Source organism: Echinops telfairi, unplaced genomic scaffold (assembly GCF_000313985.2).
Source record: "Echinops telfairi isolate 266 unplaced genomic scaffold, ASM31398v2 ScPeMD7_7424;HRSCAF=8462, whole genome shotgun sequence".
In the NCBI taxonomy this organism is placed as follows: Eukaryota; Metazoa; Chordata; class Mammalia; order Afrosoricida; family Tenrecidae; genus Echinops; species Echinops telfairi.
Window position 1 is genome coordinate 41565850 of NW_022111324.1, and position 20759 is coordinate 41586608.

At 44.0% G+C, this 20759-nt stretch overlaps 1 protein-coding gene across 1 annotated transcript in view; it reads left to right on the forward strand.

Annotated features, from left to right (window-relative positions):
* Positions 1–8146, forward strand: part of CRB1 (crumbs cell polarity complex component 1) — a 184452-nt gene extending 176306 nt beyond the window's left edge. The window contains 1 exon segment of the mRNA XM_013003922.1: positions 7940–8146. Coding sequence (XP_012859376.1) covers positions 7940–8146 — 207 coding nt within the window.
* The last annotated feature ends 12613 nt before the right edge of the window (positions 8147–20759 follow it).

The window sequence follows — 20759 nt, forward strand, 5'->3', positions numbered from 1 at the left end:
GGGGGTTTAAGTGGAGAGGAAATGTTTTGAGAATGATGAGGGCAATGAATGTACAAATGCGCTTTACACAATTGATGTGTGTATGGATTGTGATAAGAGTCGTATGAGCCCCTGATAAAATTATTTTTTAAAATATTTGTCATAATAAGCCCAGTATATTCGACTGGGTTTTCTAGAGGAAAAAAATCCAGTGACACTCAATTATGTATAAGAAAGAGTTTTATATCAAGAAGCAATTATATATCAAGAAGACATCCAAGCCCAGTCCAACTCACGTTTCCAAGTCAGATGCTAGTCCACTCAGATTTATGTGGCCACATGCCAGTGCTGTAGACTTACGCACCAGGAAGCAGAAAGGTCACAGGCCGGTGGGTATAGACTCTTGTGGATCCAAAGTCGGTGGGCACCGGCAACTCTCAGTGTTGGGCAGCCCACGTGGGGCTGCCCCTTGAGACCGGCAGTGTTCTAGCAGGCAGGAAGGTGGAGGGGCCGAGAGAAAGAGGGAACTTCCCAGAGTCCCCCACTGCCATACAAGAGGCTTATGATATCATGGAGGTCTCATCAGGCTGCTGCTTGACAGATCCGAGTCCACCCATAACCAGGAGAGTCTAGCTGACATAATCCTTAATTACCACACCCTGCTTACATGCATCAGTACACATACAGGGCTACAGCCCTATGCTAATTTATGTTTGGAACCATCTAATGTACTCTTGTCAGAGCTGAAATTATTACAAAATTACAAGGAGCATCAAACCATGTGTTCAGGCTGCATGCACAAAGTGTTGTTTGTGTTGCTGCCTGTGCTTTTTCAGTCACTGATTTTGTCAAACTGTCTGCTGTCTTCGTTGCATTATTGTGTTGAGGGGTATTTGTAAAACTATATCAATCACCTTTTTTTTTTTTTTAGAATCAAGCAGCAATTCATGAACGGAAGGAGGACATTTTTTAAATCCTACTGCTTAGTTACTAATACAGTTGTAACCAATAATGTTATCATTCAAAGTAGAGAAATTTTACAAATCAATTTTATTGTTGGTATTCATATAGTCTAAGAAATATTGTATTCAAGTAATGTACAACTATATCTGTATTATTCTATGATTAGACTTGATAATAAACATTACTAAAAATTCTATAGATGAGCCCTGGGGGTGCAATGGGCTACACATGCTGCTGCTAACTGAAAGGTCAGTGGTTTGAACCCACCAGCTGTCCCAAGGGAGAAAGATGAGACTCTCTGCTTCCAAAAAGATTTACAGTGTCAGGAACTCAAAAGGGAAGTTCTACTCTGTCCTCTCGGGTCACTAGGAGTCAGAAGTGACGTGCTACCAGTGGGGAAGGATTCTGTGTGGTGGGGTACAGGAGAATATCCATGACTTACTAGGATAACTGGGTGCCACCAAAGTTAGTGGCTCCATTGGTTGATAAGGGGATGGCCCATCCCATCTTCAAGCTGGCCTTTAAGCACTGAAGTTTCATGAGAGTAAGTGGTAAATGCTAGGACTTCTGAAACCCAAACTGAGCAAGGGGAATGAGCCTTGGTGGCGCCATAAAGGTATCAGGAATAGCCATGGATGGAATGCTCACTCTATGTCTAGGCACCCCCAGAAGGTCTTCCTACACATGAAAGCAGCAGTCCTCGGAGAAGTACTAAGAGATCTGGCTTACATCCCACTGCAGGGAGCCCAGGTGGCATGACAGTTAAACACTTGGCTGCTAACCAAATGGTTAGAAGTTCAAAACCACTCCTTGGCATGGCAAGAGAAATAGCTGGCTGTCTGCTCCCATAAACACAACCATCCAGACAACTTTTCTTTATATGTAATTGCATCTTTATCTAAAGCTCTTTTTTTAAAATCATTTTATTAGGGGCTCATACATAAAGCTCTTTCTTATACACAGATGGGTTTGTTTCACTAGGAAACCCAGCCTAACATACTGGGCTTATTATGAAAAAAAATGTTTTTATTGTTACAACCAACTACAGGAAGACTTTTATACACACAATATATTTCTTATGAAACTGCACAGACATTTTATACACACCTATGTGGAGCTCACTGCTTCCATCACGTGCAGTCACTGTGAGTCGAACTCGGAGACACACAACAGCAGCAGCCGCCCCATGCACAGGGGGCAAAGCTGGATTCAGACCCATGTTCACGTCTGAGCAGAATGCTGTTTCCAGGGTCACTTAAGATCACTCCACCACCCCACCATCTCCCCCCACCCATACACACACAATATAAGATCCCTTTCCTGGAATTAAAACAAAAACTAGTTTATTATTAGAGCATAGTTCTCCATACAGTACCCAGGTGAGAAAAGATTTTAAAAACTTATTTAAAATAAGCTCTGGCAATTTTGCCTCAGAATGCTGTAGGGTGGCCTTACCTTTGGTCATATATAGACTGCAACCTCATCCGTGTTTCTGAATGGACCTTCTTCGAGGGAAACAGAGTGGAGCGTTTTAGTTTAACCTGCAGAGAAAGAGCTCAGAGTAATCACAGTTCAAGCAAAGGACATATAAAATACATTTTTAAAGATGTGATAAAACTGGAGAGTTTGTGGCACAAGTCATTTCTTTAAAAATAATGTTACGTCGTATTTGTAATCAATTTGGGGCATTTGCTTTCAGAAAGAATGCTTACCCCAAAGGGCTAGGTTGATAGCGCAGCCCACCCGAACAGGCCCGGCCTTCAATTCGCTCTGGTTTTCAGGACCGCCCCCACCCTTGCAGGTCTCTGCCAGTCCATGTGTCACAGCGGCTTCAACCATCATAAGAGCCAGTCTGAGTGCATATATTTTAAGCCAATTAAAGGACAGCCAAGGGGGGTAGGGAGGAGTTCTTTCAACCAAGGGAATTCAAAAGCATGAGGCCCGATAGAGAAGATTTCAAACCCCTCCTCATTCGGCTTTATTCCAAAGCTTAATGGCATGCCTTGCTTGATGTAGCTAGGGGGTCCAGTTCATCAACAAACGTTACCTGGGGCTTGGAATTGCAACATTAGGTTTGTAGGTTGGCTTGCTTGCTCATACTGCAAGGTCCTAAGGGAGTTCTAGTTTATCTTATTATAAGTGAATAGCATTAGGGAGAATGATATATAACTTTTTTTAAATATTGCCATAGAATTGATTTAACTCACAGCCACCCTGTAAAGGATTCCCAAGGTTGTCAATCTTTACCGGAGCAAACGCCCTCGTCTGACGGGTTTGAAGCAGTGCAGTCCTTACGGTGACCACCAAGGCTGCTTGTTTGGCAGGTTGGAGCATTAGTAATCCAGTGGCTAAGCGTTCAGCTACTTACCCAACAGGTCAGTGGTTTGAAGCCATCAGCCTCTCCGAGGCAGAAACGTGGCATTCTGCATCTGAAACGATATCCCCAAACTCAAACATACTGCCATCCAGCTGATTGCGACAGGGTAGAACCGCCCCTGTGAATTTCCCAGACTGAACTCTATGGGAGTAGAAAGGCCCGTCTTTCTCCCACACAGCGGCTGACGGTTTCGAACTGCTGACCTTGCACTCAGCACTAGGGCTAAACGGAAACCCCACAGGACTGTTAAATTTCATCCTATAAGGTCTCTGAATCAGAACCAACTCAGTGGCAATGGCTCTTTTGTTGGTAGTATTTTTATGTGCTAGGAGCTTACTATAGACTTCACTTTGTATATTTCCCATTCATTTAGTTTCATGAAATCCCATTCTTTGAAGAAGCTACTTGTATCCAGTTTCATACATGGTGAAAATGAATCTCAGCGGGTGGTGCGATGCCTAAGTGGCAGAGCTGTGCCTCCACATCACAGCGCCAGGAATGGCAGGAGTGAATCTGCTCTTTCACTTTTGCCCCATTTCTGGGAATAACAAGCAATATAGCTAAAGGACCTGCTTCCTCGGTGGTCGCCTGCCAGCCTGGGTCAGAATCATTGCGAACAGTACTCGCAATGGAAAAGATCAGAATGACATTTTAGAAATTCTTTGGAGTCTGCCTGCCTTACCCTGAAATCTCACCAGCCTCACTCACAGGCTCACCCCCAGGCCCCCTCTCCTCCCAGCCTCCCCGTCCCCTTCCCCTGCCATGATGGGATGAGGGGGCGGGGATTGGAGGAGCTTCCTTTCTGCTTTCAAGCCGAGTCTTCGGTGCATATATTATGCTTTCTAACAATCTAGGCGTTATTTATCATTTTTATGACTTTGAAGAGCTTTGGAGTGACGGGAATGAATTCTCTCTTCATCAGCACAGTTAGTGTTTGTATAGACTGCTGTGTTGTTGGTGTTGCTGTGGCATTGAGCCTTCCGTTGTTGTGTAGATTGGCGATGCTACTCCTCATAGTGCTGATTATTAAGCTAATACAAATTTTTAAATAAAAAAACAAACAACAGTTTGCATTTAACTGGGGCCATCTATCCTGTTTCAGCATTCTCATTTCTGCCCTTAGCATGCACCCATGGTTGCGGCTGAATGTGAGCTTTAGAATGTGTACTAAGCACCCAGCACAGGGCTTTCTCAGTCATCCACCCCCATCAGATGCTTTCTGGCTCAGAGATCGAGAATGGTGAGAAACCACAGACATGCTTTCCTAAATGGTCTTAGAATAGCAAGTTAAAGTAAGAAGACTTTATGGGCGGGCGAGAAATGCACAACAAAGACTTCAGAGAACTGTGACCAGACTGGGATTGCTAGGAAAGAGGAGACTATACTCTCTGTGGCAGTGACATCCTCTACTGTCAACTTGAGGAAGGGGTGGAGTCAGGACGGACAGAGAGCGCCAGCCTGTTGCACCGGATTATAGTTCTGTACAGACTTGAGTCGCTGTCAGTGAAACCCTTTCCCTCGTGGGTTCCACCCAGTAAAAGGAAGCATGAAATGTGTCAAATGATAGTGCCCATATTGCCCAAGCTTCCCCACGATAGCCAGCCTCACGGGGTCCCAGAAAAGCTCAGAAACCAGAGGCAAACCAAAGGCTTTTCTCTTTGCCCGGACACTCCCAGCTCACTCATTCAGGAACCATCATTCACTCCTTGCCCTCGCTGCCGTCGAGTCAATCTGACTCACAGCGACCCTAGGACAGAACAGAATTGCGTCTTGGGGTTTCCAATCCTTTAAATCTCTATGGGATAGAAGGTCTCATCTTTCCCCCTGGGAGCACCTGCGTTTGAGGCCCTGACCTAATGGTTTGCAGCAAAATGGGCAATCACCAGGGCGCCTTGCTTTATGCCTCTCGATGACAGCTTACTGGATTAGAGCAGTGAACTATTAGGAACCAGGCTGAGCATCACGTGGACGTCCTCAGATAACACCAGGGGTTTTCGCTGGTCAGATTCCAGCGAACCCTCGAGCCGTGGACCAGGCACCTAACAGGAACAGCCTAGAGATGGACAGAACTCGGGTTGGCTAAGAAGTGCCTGGCATGCTGTGTCTTTTGCTAGTGACGTTTGAAGGCCCAGTCTTCGGCTCTATCTGTTGTGAGTCCAGCCTATGATTTCATTTATTCTGGGTCACCTCCCACCCCCAGCCCATACTTACATTAATAAATGATTTGATGCTTATTGTAATTGGATAACAATCATGTGTTTACTCACAAAAGGATGGCCAGACAGTATGACTGAAGATCTCCTCTGTTAGTCGCGGTAACTAGTGTTTTGTTTTGTTTCTCAGAAAGTACTGAATTCTGTCAAATCCTATATACTTGGTTCAAAGAGCTCCAGTAACTAGAGGAAGAAACTCTGTTTTGACCCAGAATTGTTTTCAGTGAATTGAACGTGGAGAAGGGAGAGTAATAATCCCAAACTCTCTCTCCCCGTGACTGAATGCTCTTGAGTCCCTGCAGGCAGACAGAGCCACAGGGGGTTCCAGGCGGGATCTTTAGGTGAGAAGATTGCCATGTCATTGCCCAGAGAGCCTGATGGGTTTAGACCTTTCAGGTAGCAGAGCATCACTTAGCTACCCTGTCACCCACCCACTCTCCCACTACCACTGGGCAATTATGCAATAGGAATCTAAAATTAGCCTTTCCCAATCTGGAGTCATTGTCTTCCTATTCAAGTTGGCTGCTGCGTCTGTGTATTGCATTGCAGCCACTAAGGGGGGGAACTTCATCTGTATCATCTCCCTCACCCCTCCCGCCGCAAGCCCTTCAATTCTTACTCTATTGTCCAATTTAGAGAGATCATGACTAATAAAATGAGTTTGTTTTCCTTACCTCCAGCTTCTCCACTCCCACCCATCCTCCACCCCATGACCAGAGCCAAATTAATAAAACGCAGATCTGATCACATTGTGTTCCTGCCTAAAAAGCTCCCCTAGGTCCCCACTGGCTTCAGGAATGTATCCAAATTTTAATGTGGCATTGAAGTTTCTTAACAAGGTTACTGTATCGTTTTAGTTCCCATCCACTCTTCAAACATTTCCAACTCAAACATATGCATTTATGGACACTCTCTTTGGCCACACTCGATGTTTTACTCTTTCCCCAACTCCTAAGTAGTTTTATCCCCCACTTCCCATTTTAATTTCAAAGTATTTCATCCAATTTGAATCTTCTACCTGAAAGATTTAAATGTCCGTGCATTCTTCAAAGAACTGTCATAATAATGCCCCCTTTCCATTTTACGTCACCTACAACCCGGTGCAATTAGTTTAGGACAATACTTACAGTGTTTTATGATTCTTTGTAAATGCATGTGTCTTTCATCCCCAGAATCTCAGCTCCAAATTGCAAACTTTGGTTGGTTTTGTATTTTCATAGCCAACCTCAGCACACAGCACGTAGAAGAAGGTTAGTCAATATTGTTGAATGCACAAGCAAACTAACAAGCCACATTTGAGCAAGTACCATAGGAAGTAAATCCCAAGACACCATTAGGAAGAAGCTCCAGTATTATTTTAATTGTATATTGATTAGTTTGAACCAAGACAGGGAGGGGAAATGAGGCTAGCAAGGATCTTTAGCATTCCCTAGCATGTTAAATTGTCGCAGTTTGGTTCGGTAATAAGAAGTTTAGAAGAGGAGGGGAAAGGAAGCCAAATGTGGAGGTGCAATGGCTTACTCCGGATTTTACACTGCCAGAGGAATTTCTATGAAACCTAGCAAGGCAAATCGCATATTTCATGTTGCCCATCGTCAACTGGAAACAGTGGGCTCACACGTGGCAGCACTTTTGAGGATGGCACAGAGAGGGCAGCCCTCTGTTCTATTGTACATAGGGGCACTATGAGGGGAACTGGATGGGGCCCCTCGCAACAGCATAGTATAGGAGCTGACAAGTGCTAACAAGTGCTTGGCAAACAGTGGAATCAACATGCAACTAACCACTATGTACAAGTAGCATCCCTGAAAGCCGAGTTTCTCCTGACGGGCTCCTTCCTACCTGCAGTTTTCCGTTCCCAAAGATTCGGGTTCAGCCTTCAACTCCTGTGTTTTTACAACCATCCGTTGTCGCAATAAATCCAAATCAAAGTGGTGACTGTGGAAACTGCGAACTCCTGACCCCAGACCTTTCCCACGATGTCCCACTAATTTAATGTGCTTCCTTTCCCACCAAAAGCCTGTAAAGCAAGCCCTCCTTCAGTCCCAAATCAGAACTTTTGGCACTGGAGGAGAGCGACTGAATCATATGTTCCAATGGGGTAGAAATGTCTTACAAAAGGGAATGTGGGTTCCGTGTTTGCACTTGACGCCAGATGATCTCTGACAGAGCTGAAGACGTTCAATGGCTTCAGTGGACGCATTAAGCGCTTCATTTCCTGGCGGTTGACCTTCGCTGACGCGATCTTGGAATAAGCAAATCTGGGTTTCCAGCAGCACCCAGGCGTCGGGACAGGACCTAGTGGTAGCCAGGGGCTCCCTGGGTTTTCATTAGGGGCCGGTCCTCCCAGTGTCCTGACCCTTGTCTTGCTCAATAATGTATACCTCGATTATTTCGATCCTTCCAGTTGGCAGATGGCTTGATCTCCGACGTTTTCACGGCGATTGGCTCAGTGACACTAGCCTTGCTATTGATCCTCTTTCTGGGAGTGGTGGCTTCTGTCGTAGCCATTAAGAAAAGGGCGACACAGGGAACCTACCGCCCAAGCCGCCAGGAAAAGGAGGGCTCCCGGGTGGAAATGTGGATCAGACTGCCACCGCGCTGGGGAGACTGATCTAGGGGAGCCCGCACGCCCCGCCCGAGAGCAGCATCTGCAGGCGGTGACCGTGACCATGATGATTGACGGCCTGGCTTTCTGACTCACCTGGAGATAGGACAACTGACAACCGGGTCTGCGTTGGGATGATGGGATGGCTTCCTTTGGGCACCGGAAAGCCTTTCGGTGGGGTTCCATTTGACACCATTGTTCCATTGAATGACTTAGCCAGCCAGTCCTTGCAGCCTCATCATTAGCAAGAAACGGTTTTCCAGAGGACAAAGATGTGGGGAAAGCTCCAGGGCCTGTCGGCTGGAATTCTCGTAAACTAGAGGCATCTCTTAGGTGTGCTTTAGCTGCCAATGACCTTTTGTATTACCGAAACCTTGTAGAAGAAATAGATGAGCGCCTTACTTTCTCCTGTCCGGTGGGGAAAGACTTACTGATGATGAGTTGGACCCCTGTCCTTCCATGGAAAGACTCAGAGGGAGCTCTGGGATGAACCACAGCTAAGAATTGACCTAGGGGCAATCAATAAACATTGAAATGCGGTTGTTCTCCTTAACAGTTTTCTTTTGCATCCTGTGATATCACGTGGGGGAAACAATAATCTCGAGAGCCCTTTGAAGAGTCTGTTTTTGAATTAGAACCTCCAGCTAGTTACACTTAAAATTGTAAGGTTGGTTACAGTCAGAATAATTACCAAGGTTAGCAGTCAATAAAGGAAGACGATCTTTTCCCGTGTAACTGCTTTGGATAAGTCAGTCACTGTCTAAAGGCAAAGACCCCCACCCCCAGTGCTCTCTTCAAATGACACCGAAAAATGGTTCTCCATTGGGGTGTAAAGAGAAAATAGCAGATCTTCTATTTTTTGTTATATCTCCACAGTATTTGCTTCTATTCTGTACATGTTTTGAAATGTACATTACATGCTAATTCCATAGGCTATAAATACGATTTTAAAAGAGGCGTACCTGGTTTGCACACATGTTAACATTTTTAGTAACAAGTTTTGACGATGTGATGGTGAATGTACGAAAATGCTACTCTGAAGGGACCCCTCCTCGGTTGTTATTCAAGGGTCTCATCGAGCAATTGCTCCTTTCCTGTCCCAGCTTCACGTTTCCCACTGCCCCAGACCATTCCCCTCAGCACGGCCATGCTGCCAGGCTTCCCATCAGAGACATCCCCTCTCTCGGTCCCCAGCTCCTGCCAATGACCTCTTATTTCTCAACACCCTTTTCCTTACTTTAGAGTGAATTGTACCCACCCTCCAAATATAAGCTGAGTTTCTGAACCTTGTAGCTGTGGAGGTAATTCTGTTTGGAAACAGGAATCTTTTTTAATGTTAATGAACCCATGCTATGTTTAGGGTGGATAGTGAATCTAATCATTTCTGAGTTATAAAAATTCCAAAATAGACATAGAAACACACACACACACACACACACACACACACACACACACGCATAAATAAATAATTAAAGGGGAAGAGACAGGCCGTATAAGGATTGTCTGTATGGCAGGAAAAGCCACGGAAGCAACGACCACGGCCGCTGCCCACCAGAAAGCATGGCCAAGACCCTGATTTAGACATTTAGCCTTCAGGACTGTGAGGGCAAGTTTCCGTTCTGGAAAGCCAGCCACTTGTGCTATTCATGTGACAGCAGCACTGCTTAGGAGTGTCCTCTGTTCTCTGTATCTTTCTTCTCCTCCCTTTTCGAGGCCCTCTCGTGGGACCACATGCCCAGTGCCTTCCACACGGCCAAACACAGGGCTAGTCCTCCACCCTCACCTTATCCAGCTTTCCGCAGCACCAGAAACACGTGTGTTCCTTTCTTGAAATAGTTTCCTCCCTTGGCAATTGGGTTAGCATTCTATATTGATTATTTCCTTCTCTCACTCCCTATTCATTCTCAATCCCCATGGTTGATCTCTCCTTGTCTACTTAACTTTGTTTCTGTCTTTGGCTCTGTACCATTTAGTCTTACTTAGCAGACCTCATATCTCTTGCCTCCTGTTGCTTCTAACTAGAATTACATGAGGACGAGGCTTTGATTTTATTCACTGTAATATTCTTCACCTAGAACAAATCAGGAAATAACTTCATTGTCCCCAAGTCTATTCGGATTCAGTTTAATCCCTGTAGGACACAATAGAACTGTTCCATGTGGTTTCCAATGCTGTGCATCTTATAGAAGCAGACAGCCTCATCTTTGTCCCATGGAGCAGCTGGGGGGTTGGAACCGCTGGGTTTTGGTTCATGGCCTAACATTCACTCTGCCACCATGATTCCCTCTCACCTAGAACAAGGTGGGGTCAAAGTATAAGAAATATATTTTGGATGATCACTGGTATTCATACCAGTCATCAACAGGATTACAAGGTGCCCATTCATTGCTCTGTCTGCTAAACTCATATCTTCGTAGCCCAGTCTAATATTTTACTGACTCTCTCTAATTTTGCTCTAAGTGTAAGTTCAAGAAGATGTCTATATCTAGGAGTCTGTGTCTAGAACATACAAGTAGATGATTCTTTTGTTCTCATTAGAGCTACAACTTTATAATAGAGGTGTAGATTGAAAAAGCAAAGAGATGCTACTTAAAGGAAAAGAACAGATAGATTCATTTTTAAAATGCAGACTATATCTGTTACAAAGGAAAATTTGATCCTATGGTATTAGCACAAGTAAGAAAAACAAAAACCAGAAAAACCTCACCAGCATGGGGTCAATTTTGACTCATAGCCACGTTATAGGACAGGGTAGAACTGCCCCTGTGGGTTTCTAAGGCTGTAACTCTTTCAAACTACCAATCCTGAGATGAGCCACCCATTGCACAACCACAGATAAGAAGAAACTCTCATCACATAATTGTCATCACAAAAGGACAAATATTATCTATGTGGGAGTACCAAAAAATGGAATTACTTTTTCAAAGCATTGTATTTATTTATTTATTTTTTTACAAAATAACCTTATATTCAAACTACTTTCCATTAGACTTAATACATTTGTCAAATCTGCAATTCCATCCTTGGAAACATTTTTCACACTCATCTGTTTGGATGACTGACAGCATCTTTCTCGTTTTTTCTTCACCTCTTCTATGTCATCAAATTGCTGTCTTTCATGTGCCTGTTCATTTGGGGAAGCAAAAAGAAATCACACAGAACAAGGTCAGAAAGTAAGGCATGTGGGGCAAGAGAGGCATGCTGTTTTTTGCCCAAACTGGTGCATTGACATGGCTGCATGAGCAGGTGCATTGTCGTGGTGGCAAAACCAGTCCCCTGTCTGCCACAATCAGGCCTTTTTTTGTTGCACACCATTGCACAATCTTTTCAGAACCTCTAAAGAGAAAGCGTGATTAGCAGTCTGACCTGGTGGAACAAACTTCAAATGCACACTCCCCTCACACAGAGTATCGGTTTTGGGGGATACCCCCTCATATATGTATGAGGATGGCACAACAGGTGGAGTCTGGTTGCATTTCCTTTGAGTCGGGGTGGGCCTTGTGATTTATTTCACCGATGGGGTGTCATGGATGTGACACTCTCCATGTCTCAGTAGGCCAGCCTCAAGTCTTTTGCCCTCTTGGAAGGTGGGCAGCCGGGAGATGGCCAGGCTATGAAGAAGTCTGCTATGAAAATGCTCAGGTGTCTAGCTTCCTGTTGAACTTGGCATAATGCCCCTGCTAAATACAGCCACAAGAGCAACACAGGTGAGAACAACAAAGGATAACCCACTCAATGCCTAGAATCCTGAGAAAACCTGCATTGTTGTTTTCAGTGTCTAAGGTCAGGGCAGTTTGGTATCCATACAGCAATGCATAACTGAGACACAATTATTCACCCATGGAGGCACCCTAAGGATCACAGCAACAGGGGTGCTTCTCCGGTTCTAGTTTTGCAGCTTCTTCAGAGCTCCTTCTCTGAGCATGAATGGACTGTGCAGCATTCATCTGCGTACTAACAATAACTAGTACGTTATTTATGAAACATAGCAAATACTGCATGTACCTGATTTTTCTCAGAGTGGCAAATAAGGATCCATTAAATCAAAACAGCGCTTTGGGTAGCACTGAGGGCATGGGCCTTCTAGTGCAGCTTTTTGCAGCCTTTGGGGTGCACACACCATCCTACTTCCCGCCCTCGGGTCAACCCTAGCTGAAGGCGGCCAAGGTAAAAAGCACATCTGGTGTGTGTTTACAAGGAATGATGGGAAGGTCCTTTAAGTGGCCCCCTGTGTGCCTTCTGTGGCCCAGTGAGTGAGAAGAGAAGCCGGAAATGACAAGAAACTGTTGTTTAAATTGTGAAATCCACCCTCTCTGATGTCCTTCAAACATCAGGGGCACTTCCCATTGGCACTCCCTAGGTGGTACACACGGTTTATGCTAGATTCTATCTCAAGGTTGGCCATTGGCATCCATCCAGCAGCACGTGTGGAGGAAGGCCTGGCAATCTATTCCTATGGGAATTATAGCCCAGAAGAACTTGCAAAGTCTACTTGGTAGCAACATGGGGTCACAGTGAGTCAGGATCTGCTGGACAGAAATGGGTTTGGTGTTTAGTTATTTATCATGGTGATGGAAATAGGTAGGGTTCCCAGAGTCTGGCCCTGTGTAACTACTATTATTGTCATCAATTCATACAAGTGGCAGTAATTGGAGAATAATAGCGGGGGTAGAAGTCATCACAATCATAGTAATGATGATTATAATAAGAATGAAAGGTCTCAACAACAAAAAGAAAGAATGAAAGTTCTCTTATTGGGCACCGGCTAAAGGTCAAGACAATGCTAAGCTTACAACACTACACACAATATGTCTCATTTAAACCTCACAGCAGCCCTTTGAATGAGGGCTTTTATTATCATTTCAAGAGGCTTTGGAGATGAAGAATCGTGGTCTGGATTTCCACTCTGCCTCATCTATGTGACCCAGGTTTTACTTGCCAAATGTAAGCTACACTTCTATCTAGCAGACTAGTTAGGACAACTAGGATAAAGGGTAAAGGAGCCCTGGTGACGTCATGCTGAAGCACTCAGGTACTAACCAGAGGTTGGTAGTTCAAACTCACAAGCCTCTACATTAGAGGAAGATGAGGCAATCTGCTTCCAAAAACCTCCACAGCCTTGGAAATCCTATGGGGAAGGTCTCCTCTTACAGGCTCTCTGTAAGGTGCAGCCCATTCTACCAACTGTGAGGTCCGGCTGTAGGCTAAGCACAAACACTGAGCCGCAGGGAGCACACAGTATACAGGACACATCGTTACTTTTCGGCCAGGACGTGCAGACAGCAGAGGTCACAGGTGGATCGTTTCCAAGCTCCATCTCCCCCACAAACCAAAGGCCACCTACTCACCTCCATGCATTCTTTCCATCCATATACAGTCTGCTGGTTAAATAAGTGGATTTTCTAATTTTAAAAAGATTCTTTTCTCCTGCTGTTCTTATTCCTTGAAATTGCCCCCAGAAATGGCAGCACCATCCCCCACTGAAGAAGTTCCTTCATTTAAAAGGCTGAAATGAACCATACATAGCATTTATTCTTCTCAGTAAAACTACCAGGAACTAAAAAATCTCAAGTTTCTGAGTCCCTATAGATTGTATGCATGGCTACATATATATATATGGATATGTGATATATGTGTAGATGTATACACGTACGTATCTATTTTGCTTTGCAGAGATTTGGTTTGGTCCCTGCCCTTTAGGATTAGTCCCTCAGCCTCTTTTGGTCGGGATCACAATCGTCTCCTACCGTCAGCAGCTGGCAACATTGCGAGGATGGTCTTCATTCAGTCCTCCTATGCATCCGGAGTTGCTCAATACCTTCCAACCGGCTGTGATTGCCTGTAGTACTATTCAAACCATGAAACTTTCTGCAGTTCAGAGGTGAGTATGACCTGGCAAATTCCAACCTGTTTCCAGCAAAAGTGCCATTTTTACTGCTGTGCACTGCAATGAGTAGTGATGACAAAAATGCATGTTTCCAATTTAAACTCACTCATCCACTATGATTTTTTTCACCTGGGCTAAGCTTTACTTTGTTCCCGAAATCTAGAAAAAACATCCATCTAATATACTTGGCAGTGTTTGCCTGAGGACAACTGCTTTAAGAACCAGTCCCACGTTCCCCGAGAGTCTTAGGAAACAGTTTCCCTTTAAAAAGTCCTCCCCAATCCTGCACTTCTCAGTGTTGGAGGCGTTCTTGATTTACAGCTTGAGGTTTCTGGCTTCAAAGTGAAGCTCATTCGCAGTTAAAATAAGAAAACCTCCAGATCGGAACAGTAGGTGTTCCAGAACCCTGGTGCCCTGCCTGCCATAGTCCACAGACGCCCTGGGTCCACTCACTCAGCTCCCTGCTCAACATCCACCCATGCGTCACTGTGGAAGCCTTTCACTGCCCGGGGCAGGCGGTCCCAAACCTGACGTCGAGTGTAGGTTCCTGGTGACAGAGGCAACCCAGAAATGCTATTGTTCAAAGGCTGTTTTGTTTTCTAGCACATACTTAAAAAGGGAAAAAAGTGCTACCTTTTAGAATGACTTTAGAATGTTCAATTTTGCAACAATGTAAATAAATATCATTTCTCATGCTGCTATGACATAAATACAAGTGTGTGGTTCTAATGGACAAAAATTAATTTTCTGACGGGCTACCAAAACAAACAGACAACAGAACAACGAAAACTCATTGCCATGAAGTTGATTCCGATTCATGGTGACCCTTTAGGTCACCCTGTGGGCTTAGACTATAAAAAGCCGCATCTTTCTCCCAGGGAGTGGCTAGTGGTTTTAAACTGTTGATCTTGCAGATCACAGCCCAATATGTAACTGACTGTTACCAAACACTGCTGGGAGGCCAGAAATGCACACCTACTGTGCTGGCTCTAGGGGAAGGCTCTCTGTCAACTCTGGGGACATGTCTTTCTTTGCAACACTCCACAGAGACATCCACAGGCATGTATCGTTTCCGGTTGTTGCTTGACTTTATACCCTAATATGCTCCTTTTATATCCCCCAAATGATTGCCTTTAAACTCACCCTATATTGACAGAGCCTTATTAACATAGCAAGGAAAACCCTATTCCTAAATGGGATTGCATCCATTTGTATAAACTGGTTGCTATGGAGTTGATTTTGACTCAGCATGTACCTATAGGGCAGCCGAACTAGACCATATGGTTTCCAAGGCTCTAGGCCTTTATAAACCCAGTCTGCCATGTCTTTCTGCCACGTGTTGGCTGGTGTGTTCAAATAGTTCAGTTAGCAGCTGAGCACGAAGCCCTTGGGCTACAAAGGCTCCGCTATCTGCATGGATTGGGGTTCGGGTTTATATTGTGTTTTGAGGAGACACAATTCGATACATAAGAATAAACATTAACCAACAAGAGTAATCTTAATCTTGAGACTATTTTGTCATGAACAAAAATTCAATTAACCCTAACTCTAAAGATTCCCTTATTGAATTCTCAAAAATAATAGGACAAGCTTGTAAGGTCCAGAATATAGATATATTCATAACAATGATGGCTTAAAATTTCCAGGAAAATCTTTGATATTTTTGTATACTGTTATTTGATTCTCTGGCAAAGGGAAAAGAAGCCCGGGGGCTTTCTTGATTGGTGACTGAGTGGATCATAGATTTCAATTTAACATCCCTCTGCTGCCAGATACTGATTTAATTCAAATATTGAATATTCACTAATAGGACTTAAGCATTTCAAATTGAAGAGGGCCAGGATGATCAACTTACTAATTATGGGTAGTTCATCCAATGGCAAGTCACTGATTAGAGAAAATTTCAAATACCCTGATTATCTAGCACTTACTACATTAATAAAATGAGAGGCCTTTTCGTGGGAGGAAAAAAAAAGAAAAAAAAACATTGTGTGTAATTAAAGGGTAAAGTGTGATATTGTCATTTGAATTGGAGAGAAGCCACCTTCAATCCTTTGAAATGAAATACAAATTTCTCCACTACCTCTGCCTTGAAGAATCTGTGCAAACACACCATATGATAACATTGCTTTGGAGGGGGGGGGGTTCCCAGCATTCCCATGATTTATATGAATATTGTTTTGATCTTCTTAAAATATTGCATTAGACATAACAACCACTCTCAAGAGTTATTAATCTAGAGAAAGACGAGGAAGTGTCCTTGCTGCCATGACAACAAATCCTCTGCCGTCCACGCACTCTTAAAATATCCGAAATCTAGGTAATATTCCCTGCTTACTGTGAAATGATGCCAAGATGGTCAAGATGATGGTCAAGAAATTAAAGTTAGAGAAGATTAAACCAGCCCCTCCTTAAAAACATTCCAAGATGCAACAATTCACAAACTGAAGATAGATCCCAATGGTTGTGCAATCATTGGAGTCCAGTCAGTCATCTTCCAGGAACGGCATGATGGACAATCTGGACAAACAGACCTTGTGCTTGTTAGGGATGCAGTTGTTGGGTGTAATGAGACCATTCTACCCACCAGGATGGAAAAGAGCCGCTCTGTGGGCGTCCAAGGCCAGAGTCGTTAGAGGGCCAGATCACCAGGGCCTGCTCCCTCAGGACAGCGTGTGGGCCCACTTTCCAATGAGCCTCCTAGCTCTCAACCACTCTAGAATGAAGTATGCAATGAAGTCATTACAGAACCAGAGTGAAAAACAGATTTGGTGATGCTATAGCTAGAAAGACTAGGCTTTCTACTTACTCTGGTAAAGAGTTAGTCTTAGAAAGTCACAAGGGCAGTTTTACCCTGTCTGATAGGGTCCCTCTGAGTCAACATTAACTCATTGGCAGTGTTTGAGGTTTTCTGGTTTCTAGAGTCTCTAAGGATCCTTGCTGGTGCAGTGGTTACCACAAGCTTGGTGGTTTGAAACCACCAGCAACCCAGTGTGAGAAAGCTGAGACTCATCCCCCTTCCTTTTCCTGTAAAGAGTTAGTCTGAAGCCCACGGGGACAGTCCTACTCTGTTATCCTATAAGGTCACTATGAGTCAGAGTTGACACAATAGCAATGAGTTTTATTTCTGTTTTTTATAGAGTCCCTATGAGTCAGAATGAACTTCATGACAGTGAGTGTTGAGTAGTATTTTCCATCATAAGTTAGATATGGAAAACTTACTCCTAGAGTCAATTTATTCTCCTTAAGCCTCTGAAAATGTATTGGATACTGTCAGATATTTTTTTTAAAGCATCTTCTTCATAAAATATGGGAAGGCATAACTACCGAAATAGAAAACCCAGGAGAATGGGATATCAGGAGCAGCCTCTGAGGAACAAAAAGTCAATTGGCCTAACAGAGTTCACAATGTCCTCGGTAAGTGGTGACTGCGATCCAAAAAGCTAATGAACAGCCATCTAAGGTGCGATGAGTGCTCTCTCCCGGTTTGGAGGAAAGAAGAATGGTGAAAAAGGACAGACAGACAGAATCAGTTAGTGCAATAGACTGAGGGCACCCACAATGCCAGCTCCGTGACCAGAGCCAAAAGACGTCAGTGGTGCCTGGTTGCCACTACTAATTGCTTTGAAAAGGGTCACATCAGAAGGCGCTGGATGGAGTGCGAGACAAATGTAGAACGAACCCCCAAATCACAAGAGACCAGGCTTCCAGGTAGGATAGAGACTGGTGGAACCCCAAGACTATCCCCCTTAGTCACCCTTATCGCCTGGAACTGAACTCATCCCCAAGCCAGGATAATCAACCATTAAAGAACAAACGGTTTGCCCATAGAAACGTACACAGGGTTAAGAAACAAGGTGGGGTGGAAACAGGATACAGAGGGAGGAAGTGGGCTAAGTTAGGGTACTTTGGGGCTATTAAATGGATGAGTTGAAACAAAATGCATAACTGTTGAAAATACACAGAGGGTCTGCTCTGTAAACCTGTCTAATTCACAATAAAATGTTTTTAAATAATAAGAAATGGTTGTACAATTTAAAGAATGTAGTTGATGTCTCTAAATTGTGTGTGTAAAAGTTGTTGAGATGGTATATGTTTTGTTGTGTATACTTTCACCATTAAAAAACAACAACAAAACAGCAAATGAAGGAAAACAACAAAAACAAACCTGGGCATAAATATGTACTACGTACTCTGGAATCAACTACGTTTGTCCCCCACCCCCACCCCTGCCCGCCAGCCCACCACCCGATTGCCAAGTGTAGTTCCGTGGTCCAGCCCACGCGCCCCTGCTACGTGCTAACACGTCCAGAGTTTCTTCAAGGAAGTACAAATCTCTCCAACCCCCACTGTGCATGTCTGGAGAGGCTGTTTTCTTTCTCAGTGAAATGTATTAACAACCTTTACCCATTCCCTCCCCTCACCTCTTGTGAGAAAAAATAAAGAGCATCAGCCTCTTCTGCATCCGGGGTCAACTCCGATGGTGGCTTAGCCGGGTGCGCTGATAGTGAAAAATCCATCTGTCAAGAAAGTGCCACGTCAAACGTTCTCAGGCAACTACTTTTTTTATTAAATCAGAGTTAAGTGTGCAAAGTACAACTCTTATTTCAACATAATCACACTGTGATTTCTGAAGAGGAAATGATGTAGCTTTTTAACCTCAATACAATTCACTTTTCAGCAGATTTTTCTGTCCTGGGTTCAAACTCCACTCACTCCTTGGTCATTGTCTTGCTACTCCCTTCAGCTAAAACAGCGGTTCTCAACCTGTGGGTCGTGACCCCTTGGGGGTCGAATGACCCTTTCACAGGGGTTGCCCGATTCATAACAGTAGCAAAATGACAGTGATGAAGTAGCAACGAAAATAATTTTATGGTTGGGAGTCACCAGCACATGAGGAAGTGTATGAAAGGGTCACAGCATGAGGAAAGTGGAGAACCGCTGCTCCATAACAAAGGAGTAAACCCACTCACTAGCTGGGCAGCTCTCCTGAACCCTCCAGCTCCCTTACACCGGGCTGCGACGCTCCTCGAAGGCTGCCCTCCTCCTACCAAGATATGCCTTCGCTGACAACTTCACGGGTGTTCAAACTTCCCAGAATTTTCACACTTCCTAAGGAAAATTAGTAATGAAAGCCCTGCAATCACAATGGTCTCCTCTTCTCCAACCAGTCATGGGGATGAACTAAGACTTGGCACCCTGGCATTTCATGGGGTCTCCATGAAGGAGGGCCAGTTCCACAACAGACAGCAAGCTACAATGACATTACTTGAGGCTGTCAACATGAACCATTTTTTTGAGTTATATTAGCACAGCTGAAATACAAGAACATGATTTTAAAACAAGTAAATGTAACTATTTCCCTCACACCCAAAGAACAACATTATCCAGTGTATTATATATTTTACTCATTTACATATTTTCATAATCTACAACACTAAATGCATGAAAATAATTGTCGTAGATCTTGCATTTGTTATTAAGTACAAGGAAGCCTCGGCGGTACTATGGGATCCTAACCCCAAGGTCAGCAGTTCAAACCCACCTGCTCCATGAGTGAAAGATGAGTCTATCTGCTACCATGAAAACTCACAGCTTTGGAAACCTTAGATAGGGTCACTGTGAGTCAGAATCAACTGGATTCCCATGGGACTGTGCTACGTATAATATAATTGTTGAAGTCAAATATATTGTCTAGAATGTTCCCTGGGAGAATAAATAGATGTGACAGGGAGGATTGTACAAAACACAATTATGTTGAAAAGAACTTGTCTGTCTTTCAGGACAAAGAGCAGCGGAGTTCGTAAAGAGAGTCCTGTGTGGTGGGAGGTAGTAAGGGATTGAAAAGAGGGATATGATGAGTCAGTTATGGAGATACATACGACTGACATTTTAAAATGGTACATGGACAGGGAGTCTGAAATGCAGAGTCGGTGATCAGGAACACGGGATTGCTGACTCTATCACTCAAAATACCACCATATTAAGATGGTTTCATTACCTACTTTACAATGGGTCAGGGGGAAAATTAGGCTAGAATTGAATCAACTAATTTACATTTGTTTAAGCTTTAAAATGGCCTCTAAATTCTTTCTTGATGAGATAACAGCTTCAAAAATCATTAAATGAATGTAAAAGTAATCACTGGAACAAATCGAGCATCAGTTGCACATATACATAGCATTCTACTGAAACCTTAAAATCGCAGTGTGCTCGACAGCTAATGCTCTGCTTCACTAATGAACAACACTGTGTAACGAAAGATATGGCAGCTGACAGCAAACCCAGAATTTACCACCGCCGTGTGTCCATGTGTTACACAGTGGTGGCGTATGCATTGCTATAATGCTGGAAGCTTGTATTTAAAATACCAGCATAATGATCCATGATGGACAGGCTAGAGTGGCGCTTCCAGACTAAGACAGACTAGGAAAAAAGGCCTTTTTAGCTCATGAAAACCTTATGAATCACAGCAGAATATGGCCTGACGTATTGCTGAGATGAGCATCCTAGGTTGCGAGGCACTGCAAACACACAGTGCTTTGGGGGGTGGGGTGGGGGGAGTGCAAACAAAACAATGGACTCAAGCCTAACAGCCATCAGATAGGTGGCACAGGACCAGCAATTTTGAAAGGGCTGTTATACAAGAGGATTTCAAAAAGGTCACGGGAAAATTGTTCTAATTCCATTTTTCCACAAACTTTTTGAGGTCCCCTTATATTTATCACACTC